A 20,986-nucleotide genomic window follows, 5' to 3' on the forward strand; every position below is an offset into this window, starting at 1 on the left:
ATGAACAACGAAATAGATGCTTTGCGAAATCGCGAAATAACGAAATGACAACATTTCCACAACCCGAAAATTTTCTTTCAATAAAATCTAGTATTTAAATAATGTCCGTGACCGCAGCAGCTGGTTTACTGGGTTTAATGAACGGATTAGGTATGTATTGGAATATTTTGAAGTGACTTCAATCACGGTCGAACTACAAAGTGATACATGGCGAAATCATGGGCCGCCATGAAAATATCAGTATGAACACATACTCCCACAGTCACTACAGTACCTGTTTAGTCAGGGGAGTTGTGAAGCTTCACAAATATCTCTCGAAATAAAGCCATAACATTTGGGATTGAGGTTTTTAATCTTCAAACACTAGCTGTCGAAACGCAGCTATCTGTTGGCGGGTAGCGTGCGTAGCTATGCGGTGGCAGGGTTGACCTTTGATCCGCAAACCTCTGCATGCATGGCAGGGCACAGGCGACCCAATAAGTATTACTGAGTTTTTCCACACTGTTTTGTCTATCATTTTCTCTTCTTTCTTCATGCTCTGAATGATCGGAATAAATAAAATAAATGGTTTATATAACCTAACCTAGCCTCTGTGACTCTTTATTTATTTTACACTCCATTACAAGGACGTATATCTCTCATACACACATGCTGTAATTAATTAGTCAACACAACTAATTATGCTAATCCGTGGACTTATCAGGGATTTTACGGGTTGATCAACATCGCGAAAGATAGGAATTTTATACTAAAACCTATCTTTCCGATGTTGACCAACGTCTGATAAGTCCACGGATTAGCATAATTAGTTGTGTTGACTAATTAATTACAGCATGTGTGTATGAGAGATATACGTCCTTGTAATGAAGTGTAAAGTAAATAGTCACGGAGGCTAGGTTATGTTATGTAAACCATTTATTTTATTTATTCCGATCATTCAGAGCATGAAGAAAGAAGAGAAAATGATAGAGAAAACAGTGTGAAAAACTCAGTAATACTTATTGGGTCGCCTGTGCCCTGCCATGCATGCAGAGCTTTGCGGATCAAAGGTCAACCCTGCCACCGCATAGCTACGCACGCTACCCACCAACAGATAGCTGCGTTTCGACAGCTAGTGTTTGAAGATTAAAAACCTCAATCCCAAATGTTATGGCTTTATTTCGAGAGAGATTTGTGAAGCTTCACAACTCCCCTGACTAAACAGGTACTGTAGTGACTGTGGGAGTACGTGTTCATACTGATATTTTCATGGCGGCCCATGATTTCGCCATGTATCACTTTGTAGTTCGACCGTGATTGAAGTCACTTCAAAATATTCCATTACATACCTAATCCGTTCATTAAACCCAGTAAACCAACTGCTGCGGTCACGGACATTATTTAAATGCTAGATTTTATTGAAGAAAAAATTTTCGGGTTGTGGAAATGTTGTCATTTCGTTATTTCGCGATTTCGCAAAGCATCTATTTCGTTGTTCATCATAAGCCTAAACGTTAATGGTCAGAGCGGAGTCTGTTATTTCCCTTATATTATCAGCGAACCCAAGAAAACCGTCAAAATTTGGGAAATTTCCGGAGCGACGACAACTGAGCTCCAGAAACCGAGCAATACGGGACTCACTGTCACGCGTGCTGTAAAAAATCATTGGCATATCCGGAGATGTTTTCAGAAAAAAGTATCTCAACTTGACCTACAAGTGCTCCATTTTATTTTGTGATTGATTATGATTTACGGTTGAGCTGTAAAGTTACGATACTTTGAGTTGTTTACCTTATTATACATGTTCACGGGCATGTAAACAACCATTACTGTGTATTTGTGGTCAGTCACGTGGTTCAGCTCGACCAATCAAAATGCGAGCGGGCAGGGCATGGTATATAATTACGGATATTTATTATTCAAAATGGCTGTCGTCTGTTAACTTTATGAAGAAAAATAAAATTTTCGAATTTTGAAAAACCTAGCCACTGAAAAGTTTTCTCACCTCAAGAGTTTTAAAATGAGCCCCCACAAGTGGTATATCAGAAAAGAATTGTAAAAGTTTGTCAAAATATTTGTCCCCGAGGCGTGTTCTACCTTAAATTTACAAATAAAATATTTCACATATTAACATGCATAAACACAGCTGACAGTAATATTTGCACCTTTGGGTAACTTTCATAATTTTGGCGCAAAAATGGTCTACCCAGAAAAGTTTGGACAAATCTGACTTAGTACATCAGAATATCAAACCCAGTCCCTATGCATAAAGAAACCACATTACACCTATTGGGAGTTTGAAGATTTTATTTCATTAGAAATGGAACATATACAACCTGTTGGACACATTTTCTCTGCTAACAAACTTCTGTTGTACTAAGAATTCCATCTCTCTTCATCTATGTATTGCTTTTTTCTTTGAGAAGACATGTTTCATAGGATTGCTGACAGCAAGTGTAACAATTGGTAGACCCATCAAGGCCTTGTTAGTACTCAAGGCCTAATGATATAGATACCAGCTCTCTGAGCCGAGGCATTTGTTAAACGACCAGTGTTTATATATGGGGAAGGCTAAAATCCACAACAGTAATGTAATTAGTGTCTGTGTAAGTGTGTGTGTATGCAGACTGGAAGATCCATCGCTTCTGGCTGGGTAAGCGATGGTTCTTCCAGTACGGGATATATGCCTATGCAGGCAAAACGTCAGTGGGCCACTGCATGTCCTGAGACCATGGTTGCTGTGACAGAATTCCACATTTACATGCATAAAAGTCCAAGAGTTACAGCTTGTGTCACATTCAACTTTGCGGTGAAAAACAGTCACTGCTGGGAGCATCAAATTATTCTGGAATGCCATCAAGAAATGTTGAAATATCAAATTTATTCTCTGCATCAGAGGTGGTAGACAAACTAAAAGAGGTCCTAAACAGTGTCTATGTGTGAACTGTACATTTCATTACCTATGTGGGTCAAGTTGCCGTATTTTCTGTACTTAACTTTTTGAAGGGCTAGGGCTAGTATCTTGCAGTTTTTGTAAAGTGCAGCAAATTGCAAGAAATATGTTTCATTTAAAATGACCATGAGGACACCAGTACATCAAAATCTCAGTACATTACACTTCCACGGAGGAAATTCTCTAATGTAATGAGTGATTCACTTGAGCATGAAGAGCAACATGCTTTGGGGAGTAGAACAAGAAATAATGATTGACATTAAAACAAAAATAGCGAAACAAATCATAAAAAGTTAGCATTGCTGGCCGTTTAACCTCTTGAATACCATAATGTAGTAAAGGCGCTGTACCAAACGTACTGTGAACTTGTGAAAGAGCTCTTCCGAATTTTCCAGCACTCAAAGTACACAGAAATTCAATACAGTGAATACAGTGCCGGAAATCTTCCTAGTACTCAAGGTGGTCAAGGGGTTAAAACATTACAATGCCAAGCTTGGCAAAGCAGGCCAGAGGGGCAAAGGAGAATTGAAACTAGTCGTCAAAAGATGCAACAACGGGGAAGTGTGAATTTCAATTTGGCACCAGACTTACGGGCTGACCATATGCTTCATCTAAAAAAAATTGATTCACTTGAAAAATCTTTCAAAGAAAAAAGTTAGGACTATAAAAACAATGTACATGGTCAACGTTAACGAGAACTACCGGTAATGTGAAAGCTCAGTATTGAGGGCTACAGTGAGACGCCAAGATTTTGATCGGAGGACGCTGGTACAGAACTTTATTATCATTCACATCTGTTTCCACTACATTGGGGTTTTCCCATCAGGTTTTTTTATCTACTTTTTGAATATATCATCTGAACTCATTAACATAAAAGCTAAAGAAGACAGCGGTTCTATAAAACACTAACAAGAAAAGAAAACAACACGGTGCAAAGTTTTGTAATAGTGTGTAAATTAACATGGCAAAAAACACATAGCAAAGTACAAAGATTTTGAGTCTGTTTTTGATGTGAGTAATTTAAAAGATACAGGTTGCATATTCTGTGGATGCAATCATGCATGGAGGAGGGCACATTGAGGCAATGTAAATGCAAAAAAGTAACATTCTAATAATATGCGCAGAACATTCCAATATAGAATTCAACAGAGGGATGGGAAGAGACTGCTTGGAGGGGCTCACAGCAGATGTAAACTTATACTGCTTTTGGTAGCACTTCTTGGTAATTTACATGAGAAAGTGTACACGGGGAAAACCTCGCTTGTTTCATCACCATGGAGAAGCATCATGTATAAAAAGCGCATCACTTTTCAAGTGGGACCACCCATTGTACTGAGAGGTGGGGAAGACAGGATTTAGCCACCCAGTCCCCTCCCATAAGTAGAAGTTTCTGAATTTAGTAAAGAACATGTCAGGATAGAAAACGAGAAAAACTGTGCAATTTGTTACTGCATCCCTATACTAGTTTCTTCTTCTTGGTGGCGTTTTCAATGATTTCATCGCTCTCAACCGCTCCAAGTGGAGACACCGCTTGTAGAAGGGATGCATTGGAGGCCCGACCAAACAAGGCTAAAAGTAACGCAACACCATATCCAGTTGCTCTTTCTCCCTACAGTGCATGGAATGGAAATAAATTATGATTAAAAGTTGAATTCATGATCTCTATATATACACTGTACTGGCTTGTGGTTACCTATTCACTGCATATTTGCACATATCTATCATTTGAAATATTGAAATTTGAAAGTTACATTTTTTTGTTTGTCTTTCATACTTAAAGACATTTGTCTGCCAAGTTTCCCTATGGTAATCAGTAGCACTATGCAATATTGGAATCTAAAGGCTAAATATTTTTCACCATGTTTGTCAAAATTTCTCAACCTTAACTCTTCCACAACTACATCCCTGTATTGTTTCCTCCCACTCTATTGACGACAATGGGGACGTACCAAAATCCCAGCGATGAAAGGATTAAATCAACTGTTTACTGGTGAAATGACAACACTTGAGAGTACTCACGCTGTGTGCAGGTGAAGCCATGTCTATATGAAGCCATACCCCTGGGAAATCAAAACCTATGTGAGCGCCGATGAACAGTCCTGCACATGAACTCTGGGCATTTGCACGGTCCTGTAACAACAAAAAACACAAATCAATCCCAGACCAATGACAAGGTTACTGATGAGAAATAACCCTGCTTTCACACAAAGTCTCTCGGATACAAGTTCAAAGCATTATTAGATGAAAGCATGATTTTGAAAACGTTATCATCTTCTTTGGGAATTTGAAGCCAACAAATGTATCAGAACTTGTTCTTCTGGTTTAGTCGTTTATTTCATACATATAGTTTATGTTGCATGCAGACAAAATAAATGTATTCATGTCAGTATAGAATTCCAATCACATTTTTCCTGATTGAACAGACTGTAAAAATGACAAATAAGTATCAGAGTTGACAGATGAGGACTATACTGACACTTTGTTGTGGTAGCTTGCCTCAAATAATAAATCACATGAATGCCAAATTACCAAAACTGAACATATTCTGATGGTAACTCATCCTAAGTGGTCTATCTTGCTGACAACTTGACACTCTTAACTGCTTCGTAACTAACTTACAAAGAAGTGACCACATCTTTCTGGTAAATAAGCCCAACCAACACACATCAGTGGTAACTCACAGTAACTAACAATGTCTCTCATGTAACTCACCAGTACTAACCGTATCGTTACAGTAACTTAACCAAACTAATCACGCCTTTTTTTGTGACTTACCCCAACTGAATTTTTCATATCAGCTACGGCACTTGCAAACTCGTTGAAATGGAGTTCAGGACAGTAGACAAGTGGAAAGACTAAATCCCCGGAGCATTTGCCGGCTTTCACGCAGGCAGATTCCCATTCCTCACGATTCGTCAAGATGGCGGCATGGAGCTTTCCGGTGCATATTCCCTGAGCACCTGTCAATGTTGCCATGTCAACGATGATGTCTGATTTCAGGTCTTTGGAAGCATATGAAACCTACACATGGAAGAAGAAAAAGGAATTTTACACATGATGTTACGGAAGGAAATGCAGTATGTGGGAGTGGTTTGCCAAAAATGACATACTGACTAAAATACTCACCCCATCTGCAAGTACTAGTCTGCCTTCCGCATCTGTGTTGTTTATTTCTACAGATCTGTGAAGAAAGAGCAAAAGATGCATTGTCACGAAGAGTTTGATCTCATTGACCCATAATTGAAGAAATCATGCAAACACACAAAATATTACCTTGGAAACGCAACATATTCCCTGTAATGTCTCACCAATGAAAGATGGTGTTCAGTCAACTTTTGGCTTATCTGTCTCCTTTATACACTAAAGTGATTGCTTTGCATTTCAACAAAGGGGTCATTTGCATGGAGACATCATGTATCCATCATGAGGCCTGTTCATGTAACGTAGTCAGAATATGCCGATAGAGTAATCCATGCGAATTCATTTTGAGGTTCGCAAACAGACGTTTGTGGTGAAAGGATTTGACAATATTGATGTGATGTTGGTCACACCCACTGTATTATCAAAATATTCATCTACCAAAGATGCTTATATGACAAACAAACATGAAAAGTCTGACAGAATTTGAAAAATAGAACAACTCTGTACTTTTCTCACCTTCCCGAATACATTACATGTACGTCATCTGGTCTGGTGGCAAGAGGCCCAACGGAATTTTCTGCTAGACAAAGTATTGCATGGAGATTCTCCTTGAAACCCTGAAAAGTGATACGATTTAGTGGTTAGGATTTTTTTTGTCCAAGGATGTGACCAAACCAGTTACAGGTGGTACACTTTACATTGTACATTACAGAAGCACAACAACAGTCAGGTTGCCAGGATTGAGTGAAGCATCCTTGTACATGATGGCTGTTATCATGCGTTTGCTATGATATATCATAAGTTTACTTCTTAAGTAGAACGCACCTCGGGGACAGACATTCGGACTCTCAAACTTTTACATTTCTCTTCTGATGTACCACATGTGGGGGTTCATTTTAAAGCTCTTGGTGAAAGAAAACTTTTTACCGTCTTAGTTTTTCGAAATTCGAAAATTTTTATTTTTCTCCATAGAGCTAACACAGGGATGGCGGCCATTTTTTATTTCTAATATCGGTAAATCTTGGGTAATTTGTTTCTCTAGTACCAAAATTTGCACGGTGACCCCCTATTTTTATTCTTGATTTTGAAAGAGAATGACTGAAAGATTCCTTGAGGAAAGTTAGAGCAAAAGTTTAAGTCTTTCACTTTCGAGGTGCATACTACCTTAACTAGAACAAGTACAATCCTCTACAAAAATCGTTAGGGAAGCTTCTCACAGCCTTACCTGCTTCACAGCAGCAATGAAAGCCCCTAGTATGGCTGCAGCGCCCCCACAGTCTCGTTTCATACCAGGCATGGTGGTCTGCAAACGACAGCAAAAAATAGAATGTCATGAAATGAACAAGCTATCCTCGTGAAGGCATCAACCATTCAACTGACCTTTCTCATGACCGAATTCAAACTAGTACAACTTGACACAGCCTGGGGGCAAACTAATCTGCTTTCGTTTCTGAGCGACTAGTATTTGTAATGTTCATAGAAAGAATCTACTGGCTGAACACTGAGACACTCACATGTAGTTGATACCTATCATACTTCTGTACAGATTAAAGTGTCAGTTTAGGCAAAAAGTCACCTGCATGAGTACAACATTACATTTCATCATGCAATACATAAACCTTTTAAAAGCCATGGTTTAGCCCAAACTCATTGATTTTACTGCTGAGCATGGACCTGTGTACAGAGAAATGGGGTGTGAAGATTACACAAGTGCACAACTGACTTTCCTTGCAAATTACCACAGACAGCGCTAACAACTCACCTTTCCCTTGATACTGAGACCACCAGTGTCATAGACAATGCCCTTACCAACCCAGCTGATTGTCTGTGTGGCCGTGGATGGCAGGTGACTCAGGACTGCCATCGCCGGAGGATTTGCCGATGCTTTCCCTACGCCGTACAAACCTGGAAATATGCAAGTGAGAAATCTTCAATGTGAGAATAGAGCTGTTCGTGGGTACGGATTTGTTACTAAATATATCTCCACGGACATGACATTGGACACTGCTGCTTGAAATGCAGACAAATTTTGTCAGTGTTGCATGCATAGCCATTGTTACAGCTTGTAGCCTTAGCCGTAAACATGTCTTTTCATATTCATTGTCACACTAGCAGTCGCCTATTAAGTGGTATTTCTGTCATTCTTGCATGCATAACTTCCAAAGTGTAATCTTAAAATGTGGAAAAATTTTTATTTTTGCATATTCATCAGACAACAATAATGTTAATTGCCAACAGCCCTATTCAAGTTCTAACAATATAGATTTGACCTGTGCAGACAGGTACACGCAGATGTGTCAACAAACTCTGGACTGTTCACAGCCAACTTCTGATGTCATCGTTTGAATTGACACCCAACGAAAATAATTGCAACTTTGATCTACATGTCCACATTTTGGATTATTTGTATAGCAATCTCTCTACGTCTTACCTCCAAAGCCCCCTTCCCTCAAGTCTTCACCCCTGATGACTGTTAATTGGACATTGTGTCCGTTAGCATTCAATCCCTCGACTGCCTGTTCTGCTTCCTGTGTAGCAAGAGACAAAAAATTTCATCTTGAGGACAGACACTAAAACCCTTCTGGACTGATTGGTTGGTTTATTTGAAATGCTTTGTGGAACATGTTACTGACATAATTCTCTGTGACATGTAAAGTTTGATCAGAAATGCAATTTCGAGGCTTAAGGTAATACATGCCTCGAAATGGAAATAATTTAACGTTTACTCAAACTTTCCACCCACTTTTGAAATCAATACAATAAGGGTCACAATGTGAAATTTAGTACAGAAACAAATTACACAAATTTTTTGACACTTGAAATTCAAAGTGTTTGGAAAAATTAAATTTTCAACTTTCAATAAAATATGTCACTAAAGAAGGTAGCTATATCCAGCCTGTGCACAATGCATATCTCGAAACTCATTTCTAACTGTAATGAAGTGTAACCATCCCTCCCTACTCCAAACAGACTAGCGGATCAATGATGATGGTAGCCGACTTTTGCCTAAATAAGGTAACATAAAGGTGCGACGCCCTCTGGTGGTATCTAAAACCCTCGCGGGGAAAAATGCTGTGAAACACATATTATTTAAATGAGAATGAAAAAATCCCCAAATACCAACAGGGAAAAATCAGCGCACACCACACAAGCCTTCATGTAAATGTTTCCTAGAGAGAAGTTTGTAGCTGTGGCAGGGTTATATGAACCGCATCTATAGACAAATAAATTTTTGATTTCCTCACCTGTACAAAATGATCTGTGTTCATCTCATTGCAAGGCGTATCTACGATTCTTGCCGCCATTCGTATTGATTCTGCAGTGCTCTCCAAGCCCTGAACTTCTTCCTCTGTTAGCTGTTTGTCTCTGTCTGTTCCTACCAGTAGGAACTCCACGGTCACCGTGCGTTTGGCAGTCTTCGAACTGCCTGACTTCCGTGTGAACAGCGAGAAGGCCCGTGCAACTGCACAGGCAGATGCAAAGACATCACTCCTTTCACAGACCAGCTGTAGAGGAAAAAACATATCTTTGATGGTGAAACATATGATCATCTTTGCCGTCTTGCCATTGGCCCTTTTCATGACTGTACATTCAAACTTATCACGAGTGTATGATGTTGGAAGGAGGGGGGTCTGTTGAGGAGTAAGCTGGTAATATTACCAGGGTTTCTCTGTCATATCATAACACTAATACATACTCCTTGCCATATTAGTGCAGCCATACAGTGCAGGGGGACAACATATACATCACTTAATTCAAAACCCATTTATCTATGTTCCAAAACCTTAAGGAAATACTGTATGCACCTCAAAAGTGAAAGACTTAAACTTTTGCTTAACTTTCCTTAACAAAACTCTCAACCATTTGCTATCAAATAAAGAATGAAAATAAGGGGTCAACATGCAAAGTTTGGTACCAGAGAAACAGATCACTCAACATTTACCAGTATTTAAAATTTAAAATGGCAACCATCCCTGTGTTAATTCTATGAGAAAAAATACAATATTAGATTTTTGAAAAACTAAGATGGTGGACATTTTTCTTACTCCAAGGGCTTTAAACTGAGTGCCTATAAGTGGTAGATTATTAGAAAAGAATTGTACAAATTTGAGATTCCTAATTTCTGTCCCTGAGGCACATTATAGCAAAAGTATCAAATGGTCTGGGAGTAACCGTATTCTCATATACTGTGCCAAATCATGGCACTCGGCCAAGTCTCCCAAATACTGGTCATACACGTCTGTACACCATGTAGTTCTGCTTGAATTGTTTACAAGAGGACACTTGTAGTTACGCTTTTCTGGGCTGGAATCCCTTCACAGTAAAACGAGCCGTTTTACGGCTTTGACAGAAAATCACAGCACGACTCAAGGGGGCAGCATACACATGAAACTTTAGGAAGGTTCTAGACTACCATAGACATGACCCTGAACGCCGACATAAAACTCACCAGAACAGTTTCATCTCCAACCCCTGTCAGGCAGACTTTGACCAGCTTGGTGATGGAGTGGGCCCGAGATGGACAGTTGTGACGGCTGGCTTTCAACGGTAGAGCAGCTACCGTAGCATTGTTGAACCAGAGCGAACACGTATCAGTTGGCGATGGGTGGAGACAGCGCACAGCAGCTTTGAAACCCTGCAATATGTATTCAAAATAGAAAACATTTAGTGTAAGTCTTTGTGGTATTTGCCACATCAGTGATTACACCGCCCACTTGTTTCTTGCTGTACAGACACTACCACCAGTATATTTGACAGCAACTTTGCAGAGCTGATGTGAGTACCCCTATGCTAATCAAATGAAATGTGACATGTCCAACTCATCACACAAATGGTATGCAAACAAACATATGTGTGGTGTGTGTGTGTGTGTGTGAGAGAGAGAGAGAGAGAGAGAGAGAGAGAGAGAGAGAGAGAGAGAGAGAGGGGGGGGGTGGTTTAACCCCATGATGACTTTCAAAAATTTGCAAACACACCAAAATCCCCTTCGAAAATGTAGATGAACTAAAGACTGGACAGACTCAATGTTTGACAAGCTAGTCCTATTAAGATACTTATACCATTTTAATTTACCATTTTGCATGTGAATTTTCAAATAGATCATACTGTAAAGACTGCTAATCTTACTGATTATATCAGTCATTCCAATTGCAATCATGGTAATGTAATTTCAGGAATCTGTGCTGACTAGACGATGTCATATGTATTACAGGCAATATTTTAACATCCTGTTATACAGACATTTTTTCATATTACACATAAATTTTCCAGATAGATAATCAGAAAATCGATAACATTATTGACATCCAGGTCATAGGGCTTCCTTTAACAGATAAGGGATTGGACTATTAGATGTCAGGAGGGGTGATGGCAATTTTTATCATATTTCATAATGTGAGCAAAATTTTTGAGTTGGCATAGGATGTACAAATTTCCCTATATTTATAATAGTTAACATATGTCATTTCTTTGACTGCTAGTAACTTGTTTTTTTATGGTAAACGTTGTATGGCTGCAAAAGAAAAACATTCACTGTACGTTCTGCAGCCTTTTCTCATTTTGACCGACCCCTCCGAAGGTCTAATGGTCCATCCCTAAGTACGAGACTGCGACCAATGTAGAACACTGACAAGGTGTTGCACACGTACTGTGGCAATACCGCCTACAAAGATTGATGACTTTTTATCGGTGTTAACTTTAACTAACTAATCAATCACGTTACAAGCTATAATCACAGAACAAGAATGAGATATAAAAGTGCATGCGACAGCTGTCTTACATGTAAATCTGAAAATTGTCGATCATCTAATCAAAGGTAAAATAATAGATGCACCATATCAAAATCTGCGGATTTACCTTAGTGAGAGGTGTAAAGTATGTGACAACAAAAAGTGTACAAACAACAATGGGAATATAGTCTGAGCTCCGTCGACATAGTCGCACTATGGAGAAACTCGTACATCTGTACATGTAATAGGATCTATGACAGTATCTTACCTCGGCATCAACTCTTGGCTCGAGTTTGGCTTTTACAGAGTCAAACGGCAAGTTGGATAAAAAGGGGAGCTGTCCGATGATGACGACAGGTTTGTCATTGGGGTCAGATGGGGTGATTGCGTTGGAATACTTCAACTCAACATTCGCCATCTTGCTTCACGGAGTGATCGTGATCGCTGAGTGATTGTGGGAAGTTTCACTTTTTAAAATCGGCTGACAAGGATCAGATACTATCATCCGTAAAACGGGCGAAGTCTCGAAAATGCTTCACAGCAAACAGCAAAAATGATTTGTAAGCTCACAATAGATTAGAAACAAGGTGTTACGGCAAAGCAAATGAAGCTACTCAGTGAAGCCCCGTACGGAAGAAACACACAGCTCCACGAGAATCAAATCCCGAGTGACACAGACAGCATGCAACATCCCACCGGAAGTCGCAAAGTATCTTGGATAACTTAAAACCCGGAAGAGGAGGATTCTCCAAAACATTAGAAACCTACACACTGCCGAAAGGCACGTATGACGCTCTACTCGGAATGATTTTTTGTTGCAGGTAACCACCGCCAGAATTATTAGATCTTGCTAATCTCCTGAATAACGATAAATAATGGTAATGTTTTGTATCACCTTCGCCATTTGACAGTGAAAGTGCATGAGCAGAGAGCAAGCGAGAGATTGTTTTTGTACACTGTACACACACCGGTAGGCTGGCGTAAAACCGAGGACTGTGCCATTTTGAAGAACATGCCCCATAATTATGGCGGAGAAAAGTGGATTGAAGTACTCTTGCCCCCAGCACGCCAAGGATCTGCTGCAGAATCTTCAAGAGCTTCGCCGGAACAATGGGTTCTATGATTTCACTTTAGTCATCGATGACAAGGACGTACCTGTGCAGAGAAATGTACTGGCAGCGGGCAGCTCCTACTTCAGGTATGTGTGGTACATCAAACCATGGATGTAAAAACGTTCATAAACCATGATTGAAGATGAAAGGAACATATTTGCATATACATTTAGTGTGAAGGAATGTCGTATCATTAATTTGCTATCACTTTTTTATTGTAACTTTCTATCTGAAATTGAAATTTGTCTGTGTAATCAGTGTAACTTGTGTACACGTCAGTGTGTATGTATGTATACATATATATATATATATATATATATATTATATATATATATATATATATATATGTCGTTGTTGATGTTTAAAATCACTTCTACATCAAACATCAAATCATGATCATTGATACAAGTGGTCCCACAATCAGACTGATACATTGTGTGTATTCTTAGGAAATTTGTCATGTTCGATGTTTCAGTCTTTTTGACAGCCTGATGGTATCAAATGCATGCCTGTAAATATTTCCTTATTTTGCACCGTTAGATCCCTATTCAACTACTCAGCAAGCGAGAACTCTGACCGGAGACTAGTCATCAGTCTGCCGGAGCTGGATGTGCCGACCTTTGAACTTGTCCTGGACTACATCTACACTGGTGAGGTCACTCTGAATCAAGACAATATACAGGATGTCTTTCAGGCCTCAGATGTCCTCCTCATGGCAAATCTGAAAAAGTTATGCTGTGATTATCTAGGTGAGATATTGTCCTCTACTTTGTGATGCACTGATTCTCACAGTACATAATTTGATTTACCTGTTTCACTGCAATGTGACCGCAGACCTGAAAAGTTGCTCAGAAATGGTAGCCCATAGCCTAGCAGCATGCTTGCTTTGATTGAAGTACATTGTGCAAAGAATGACCAAATTGCAACATATATGTAATAAGTAACCTTCACCATGGTTCAGCCCAATGTTGGCAATGGTGGTTGTGGGGCTGTTTATGGGGAATAGGGGATGAACAGGTGAAACAGACGTGAATCTGACTTAATGTACATTCAGCTATGCACAGAATCATCAATAGCTTCTATAGGCATGGTTTGAGTTATAACGACAGCAAGTCATTGTGGTGAAATCTTATTGCACATAAGTCCAGTACAATGCCATTTTCTCCAGTACTCTCACTTATGAATTGCAAAGAGTAGAACTCTTTACATTTCGATCGGAAGATCTTCGGGATAAAGTCATGGCACAGCTTACATTTTCATTCTCTTTTTCAGAGCAATGCATCTCTGCAGCCAACTGTATCGGCATCAGGAACTTCACAGAGAGGTACAGTTGTCCCTGGATTCACTACTTAGCAACGGAGTGCATGGAGGCCAACTTCTCAGATGTCTGTCGTCATGAGGAGTTCCTACAGCAGTCAGCTGAGTGTGTCAAGGAAATCTTATCACGGGATCAGCTTCAGCTACAGGTAAAAGGGCTTTTTCATAGCATCAATGTTCCATTTGTGATATACCGGTAAACAAATGTTTTCCTGAAAATTTTGGTATGATTTGAGAAACTGTACTCTACAGAAATGGAGAGTTTGTGATTGTTAACACTGATGTGACGATTGAAAACCATCAAAATCACATATCAGCGAGTTACAGTGATGAACACAGCGCACAATGATATAGATTGTTTGAATTTCTCATGGCAACAGCAAATATTGTGTGTGTTTCTATTTTAGTAATAAACCTTCAATCATGATCAGTGCCATAATGAACATGTAATCATATTCCATTGATGTGATGTGTATACCAGAGTTTTCCACCAGGGAATCGTCAAGGGTGATGGGCCACCCATCTGTTTTTCAAGAAATCCTTATATATGTTAATATCATACAGAGAATACATTTTCAAAATAAAAAGAATATGTAAATTAACATTGTTATTTAAATTAGTGGCTCCTCTGTTCTTCCAAGCTGTGGAGAACACTATACTGGTATGTCATCCTATCGTACGTGAACAATGTAGCAGGGCTGATTGTACAGATCAGCAGATTTTCCTGTCATTTGTTTTCTTCCTTATATTTATTCCTGCTTAACAAATTTGAAAAGTTAACACTGTCAAAGGTGAATCAATAGAAAATTAGAGAATTTGCATTTTACCGTACTAAGAGTTTCCAACAATCTGAGGGCTCCTGCAGCTGTCCTGTATGAGCCATGCAGTCCTACATTTTCATCACACAATTCTATATGTGTTCACTGAGCTACAGGAGCAGTACTATAATGGGCAATGCAGTAATTGCTATTGATGAAAAATGGCAGTATTGTACAGGAGCTAAGACCACTGAACTTTCTCGAGTATCAAACCTGTGTAAACTCTTTTTTATTCAACCTGTAGCAATAGGCCAAACCCGGAATTCGAATCGACCACGGTACAAACAAAGCCATGTGCGCAAACGCGCTTAGATGAATGTGTGTTTCCATACGTGTTAGTACACATGTGGGTTTGTTTGTACCGGCATCACGTGATTATTTTGGCGTACTGAGTCTGTAGAACGCATCGCGTCCTTTTTATTCCGGAGTAGAACCATTGCATGTATATATTTTAGCAGAGGTTTTTACCTAGGCAGAAAATACCTGTATGTAATATAGTTCACCAAAAATGCAATCCCTTTAGCAGCAGTAATGTCAGCAAACTAAAACAGGTAAAGGTTATTCTGTTTCTCATTGTCTAGATCATTTCAAGGCGAAGTGAAGAGATTATCTTTGATGCCGCCATGAGGTGGATTAAGCACAATGTGGCTGACCGTAGGAAGCATCTGAAGGAACTGCTGGGCTGCGTACGATTCCACTACATCAGCTCTCACTATTACCAGGAACACATCGCAACAGAAAGTCTGATTTTGGAAGAACCGGGCTGCAAAGAAGAGGTTGACAGGGTCTATTACGGTGAGCTCTTCAAATCGCCCCTAGATTTGCGTGGCTACTATGATGTCATCGTGGTGTCAGGTGGAGTTTATAAACCGTAAGTGAAACTTAAAACACTGACATTTTCAATTTCAATTTTCAATTTTGATGAAATGTGATCTGATAAAAGATTTTGTTGAGTTTTATGAATCCACCTCTTTTAGTTTATATGCCTGAATCCCATAGCAATTTATTCTTTTACCTCCACTTTTCTGTAAAATTCCAATGACTTTACAGAATACAGTCGTGTTTGATGTGCTAAAATCTGTGAAAAGCTTAAACTGTAAATTCTTTGCACTTTATATGGCAGTCCACTACCTTAACGCATTCTCCTATGGTTTTGCCAAAATTAATCTCCATAAATGGTGATGTTGGAACCATGATGAACAGCTTAACCTGCTCACCCCAATTCCCTGTAAACAGGTCCACAATTACCATTGATAACAATGGGTTTGGCCAAGCCATGGTGGTGAACAGCTTAAAGACATCCCTAGGATTTGCACCACTGAACCTTGGCTTTGAGGAAAATGTATGAACAAAACTTCCATGAATGTTGAATGCATCGAGAAAAATATTGGTGCCAAATTGGCGTTCTAGTGCTTTTCAAAATGTAATGTTGATACTACAGTGGAGATCACTTCTTTTATTAAAACTTCTGAAAAGTTTTTCGAGAATATCTTTCATATAGTGTAAATGAACATTCGTACCACATGTGTTATGTGATTTAAATATTAATGTATATTCTTTTCCATGGCTTTGTTTGCAGGTGTAACAGTATTCTGTCGACAGTTCGGTGTGTGGTTCCGTTCCATGAGCAGCCACAGTGGGTTGATCTTCCTCCAATGATGACACCAAGGGCAGACCACGCGATGGTCTCAGCTGGTAAAAAAATGATCTGTTTTTCAATTTTGACCAGTATTTCCTAAATCTCTCATCTTCACTGCGTGCTCTGTGATTGTCAGATGACTGCAATGCGCACACTGTCCAAAGACTGTTGTTACTGGACATGATTTACACATCGACAAGTTCTTATGTAATGGTTGTGTGAACAATTTTTCTGTGTGTAGAAATGACCAGTTGTTTTCTACCCTATGTCCAAGTTTATTGACGTATTATAAATACAATTATTATCACCCTTGACTCCCGCGTTGCATCACAGCAATGCAGATGACTGTAATTTCCATGTCAAATAGGGCATACGGAAAGAAGATAATGTTTGTGCATAAATGCTTGTGTTTTTTACTCAAAGGTGGCTTTCTGTTTGCTGTTGGGGGAAGAAATGAAGGTGATCAAATTCTCAACACTGGAGAAAAGTATGATCCCCAAACAAACACATGGACTGCCATTGCACCAATGAGGGAAGCCCGTGAGCTTCTTGGGTTAGTTGCCATTGACGACTGTATCTATGCCATCGGAGGGATCAGGAATGGCACTGTCAAAACCATGGAAGCGTATGACATTTACAAGGACAGATGGGAAGACATGCCTCCAATGAAGATTGCGAGGGAGACTCCTGCATGTGCAGTAATGCAGAAGAAGATATTTGTGATTGGCGGTTGCCATGATGGACAAGTGTTCGATGCGGTGGAGTGTTTCGACCCGGTGTCAAAAACCTGGAGTGTTGTTGCTCCGTTGAAGGAGCGGCGTTTCTGTCCATCTGCAGTGGGCGTGAAGGACAAACTGTTTGTATTTGGCGGCCTGCGAAACTTACTCTGTCCCAGTGCTCAGAATGAGATGAAATTCTGTGGAACTGAGTTGTACCACAGTGAGACGAACACCTGGCACCTGTTGTCATCGGTGAACAATGGGATGTGCACCATGACAACCAGCTCAGGTAAATGGAAATATTTTGGGATCCATTACATAAAGTCAGTTTTCTTTCTGTTAAGATCGACTTTAACAATACATAATTCTATAGTATAAAGATGATGGACAAAAACTTATAAGAAAAAGCCAAACAATGGAAACCCCTTTAAAAAAACAAAAATACAAAAAAAGACAATGAAGAAAAAATGACCTTACAAGTTTGAAAATGTAGTGATGAGCAAGTTCATTTAGTATTGACAAACTTCTTTTCCTTAGTCTGGGTGAAACAGGTTGCTGGGCACCTGGCACCATATCAAATACTGTATGAAGATGAAATTCATGATTATGAAATATAAGCTCTCCTTTATTATCTCACTTCGACTGTCTATGTAGCATGGGGATAGAAATTTGGACTTTCAAACTTTCACAATACAATTTTAGTCTACCGTTTGCAGGGGCTCATTTTGGAGCTCATGGAATATACCGTACTTCTCCTGCATGACCATCTTTGTGAAAATCAAAAATTTAATTTTTCCCACAGAGTTAAAACAGGGATGGCCACCATTTTTAATTTCAAGTGTGGGTAAATGTTTAGTAATCTGTTTCTCTAGTACTAAATTTTGCATGTTGACCCCAGATTTTCATTCTTGACTTGTAAAAGGCAGTGGTTGAAAGTTGACCAGTAACTGTATGTCTCTGTGTTTCAATGGCAGGACTGTATGGAGCATTACACATCCAGGGTTTCATCTGTGTCATCGGTTGGTTGGACACCGGTTACAGTTACCACTGCGTTCGCTGCATCCCGGAAGACGGCTGGCAGTTATGGCAACCGGCAGTCAAGGCTTTCCCGGACCACCAGTCTCACATGAAGTGTGCAAGTCTGAGAATTCCATGCAAGCTGTACTACACGATGCTGGAGAAGACCGGAAAACTCGAAGGCGATGACCGCCCCGGTACGACATCACATCAGAGTAAAAAGCATACAGCGCACAAATCTTCAGCCAATCGGCAACCTTCAGCAAAGCGGCATTAAATTCTGTTTTTCAGGAAATCATTTCATGACTCAAGTTTATGAAAGTGGAGGATAAATGTATCAATTTTTATAGGATGAACATGAAGTGAACATAGTCTTAAGGTGGCGTTGCTCTCAACCAACACGCTTTTTTTCAAAACAAACTTTCTCATCAAAGATGACATGGAAACCTTATACTATAAAATTGTTAAAAGGCAGTTTTGAGTAGTAGTAATGGTGTACTCATAGGATGAAGGGGTATATATCGAGGATAAAAACCATCAATTTTGGTATAAATTATGAAACTAAATTTAAGTAAAAAGCTAGATGCTTCTTCATAAATTTATTATCTCACTTGAAACTAGAGTTTATATAGAAAAAGATGACAATTATTTTTTGCGTTATTTATTCATATTCTTAAATGACAGGGGTTGAAAAACTGACATTCAAAAAAGTGATTAAAATCATGTTAAGCAAATATTAAGTGACACTTATTCGAAATGTAAGAACTTTAAAGTTCTCAAAGTTTTGAAGTGTTAAAAACGGGAGAGAAAAAAGCAAGGAAACTAGGTGATTGGCATAAATTTACATAAATTTACACTTGTTTCTCACCAGTTTATGACTGACTATTTATCATGCTTAAAGGTGATTTCTACAAATATCTAAATCTTTGGTTTACAAATTACTGAAAATTGAATGAGTCGTTGCAAAAAAACTGATTTTGAGACAATATATTATTTGCAGTGCCCCCATCACAGATACCTTCCTAGGAATTCAAATCATATGGATAAGAAATAAATTAGTGGACATAATAGTATGTTCTCAGTGCCTGTACAAGACTACTGAAATTTACTTACACGCACAATTAACTGATTTCAACTTACACGCACAGCAAAACACTACCAGTAACACAACACTACCAGTAGTGCTGCTGAAAGTCAGCAAATCATGTTTTTTTGTAGAAATTTACTGAATACTTTGTTGTAATCTTTGTTTGTAGAGACTGGCTTGTCCAGTGACAGAAATCAAGTTGGATCTTTTCCCAGCAGTAACTGATCTTCCATTTACTAATGTGAGAAATTTTGATGATGAAGATGCACACATCTGGTGTCATTGTGAATACCAGGCAAATATATAAGGAATAACCTTGTTTTTCTGAATCTCTGAATAACACAACTTTTTTTTTAGTTTTTTCATTGTGATGATCATGAAAAGTAATTTAGTAATTGAAAGTACCTAATTAAGGTATCAATCTGTAAAGCAATGTATCATGGGAAGTCACTTAGTGAAAAGGACCAGTAGCTGTAATTTTGGATGATTTCATTGAAATGTTAACTGAAGTTTCTTGTTCTACTCCCCAAGGTGTGCTGAGATACTCAGTATTCACCTTGTCAACTCAGCCTGTGTAGGCGTATACTGCATTGTTATTGTTGACAAGAGAATTTTGATCCGGACTAGAATTCAAATGTAAACAAAGTAATGCCTGTTACATATATAAAAGAAAACACTGTGGACAAGCTGCTAGTAAATAGTGAGTGTTTCAGCCTGGTTGGTGGATTAGAACACAGTCCCTCTATAGAGGGACTGTGATTAGAACAAGACCTTGCAAATGAAATACAAAATGAAAATAGGGAAAAAAAATAATCAACAGTTAAACCTACAGGCCCTTGAATTCCCAAAATGGGAAATTCTGATACTCATCCGAATATGTCGTCAAAAGCTCAATGTAATATAGTTTTCAATTTTTTTGAAGTAATTTTGGAATTCCAATCCCTATACTGTACCGTTGTGCTATAGTGTACTGTCTTTCCTTTTCAAGTTTTTTTGGCAGGGTTCAACAAACTGATAAAAATTTAGTTTCTAAAAGAGGTTTTGTTTATCTTCCATGCATCGTTTTAAAACTAAATATTTACTGACATCTATTTCCTGAGAATCAGACTTTATGGTTATATGAAGTGTGAAGCCAGGCACATAAAACAGAAATAGTATTTGTATTGCGTACAAGAACTGCTTTCAAAACATGCTCAAAGAATTTGTCCTTCTGTAACATTTTCAGAAAATTTTATCATGTACATATAGTAGTAGCAGATGATGTCATTGTCGTAGTTCAAAATCATGATGCAAAAATGTGCTATGGCAATTATTATTTTCGTGCACGCTTCAATCGTAATAGCATTAGACTGGCATGTAATTTTGCATGAATAATACAATTTCGTAAAACGCTTTTTAATCCAACATTAAAGATCTCACTCTCCAAAATCATGTATTTTAAATTTCTAGCCTTTGCTGAGACACAATCATTCAAG

The 20,986-nt window shown here is 38.8% G+C and overlaps 2 protein-coding genes across 2 annotated transcripts; one reads left to right on the plus strand and one right to left on the minus strand.

Moving 5' to 3' along the window:
* Positions 1-2,268: 2,268 nt before the first annotated feature.
* LOC139147590 (probable aminopeptidase NPEPL1) lies at positions 2,269-12,513 on the minus strand. Its single transcript, XM_070718723.1, has 11 exons — positions 12,071-12,513; positions 10,524-10,709; positions 9,319-9,579; positions 8,505-8,601; positions 7,836-7,978; positions 7,299-7,376; positions 6,590-6,690; positions 6,059-6,113; positions 5,708-5,953; positions 4,952-5,062; positions 2,269-4,541 (listed from the first exon to the last, which is right to left on the minus strand). Exons 1-11 carry the CDS (start codon positions 12,218-12,220, stop codon positions 4,389-4,391), a joined length of 1,581 nt encoding a protein of 526 aa, XP_070574824.1. The 5' UTR covers positions 12,221-12,513; the 3' UTR covers positions 2,269-4,388.
* Positions 12,514-12,527: 14 nt separating this feature from the next.
* LOC139147589 (gigaxonin-like) lies at positions 12,528-20,245 on the plus strand. Its single transcript, XM_070718722.1, has 7 exons — positions 12,528-13,000; positions 13,455-13,663; positions 14,187-14,380; positions 15,631-15,920; positions 16,629-16,744; positions 17,112-17,696; positions 18,382-20,245. Exons 1-7 carry the CDS (start codon positions 12,828-12,830, stop codon positions 18,699-18,701), a joined length of 1,887 nt encoding a protein of 628 aa, XP_070574823.1. The 5' UTR covers positions 12,528-12,827; the 3' UTR covers positions 18,702-20,245.
* Positions 20,246-20,986: the final 741 nt, after the last annotated feature.

Source organism: Ptychodera flava, chromosome 13 (genome assembly GCF_041260155.1).
Source record: "Ptychodera flava strain L36383 chromosome 13, AS_Pfla_20210202, whole genome shotgun sequence".
Lineage (NCBI taxonomy): Eukaryota > Metazoa > Hemichordata > Enteropneusta > Ptychoderidae > Ptychodera > Ptychodera flava.

Bases quoted from the DNA above. Each gene is read 5' to 3' on its own strand.
- LOC139147590 (XM_070718723.1), bottom strand. From the start codon at position 12,220: ATGGCGAATGTTGAGTTGAAGTATTCCAACGCAATCACCCCATCTGAC. The intron at 9,580-10,523 runs GTGAGTTTTATG...TTTCCTCTACAG, and splicing joins TTGGAGATGAAACTGTTCTG to CTGGTCTGTGAAAGGAGTGA. The intron at 5,063-5,707 runs GTAAGTCACAAA...TTGTTGTTACAG, and splicing joins ATATGAAAAATTCAGTTGGG to GACCGTGCAAATGCCCAGAG.
- LOC139147589 (XM_070718722.1), top strand. From the start codon at position 12,828: ATGGCGGAGAAAAGTGGATTGAAGTACTCTTGCCCCCAGCACGCCAAG. The intron at 13,001-13,454 runs GTATGTGTGGTA...TTGCACCGTTAG, and splicing joins GCGGGCAGCTCCTACTTCAG to ATCCCTATTCAACTACTCAG. The intron at 14,381-15,630 runs GTAAAAGGGCTT...CTCATTGTCTAG, and splicing joins GGGATCAGCTTCAGCTACAG to ATCATTTCAAGGCGAAGTGA.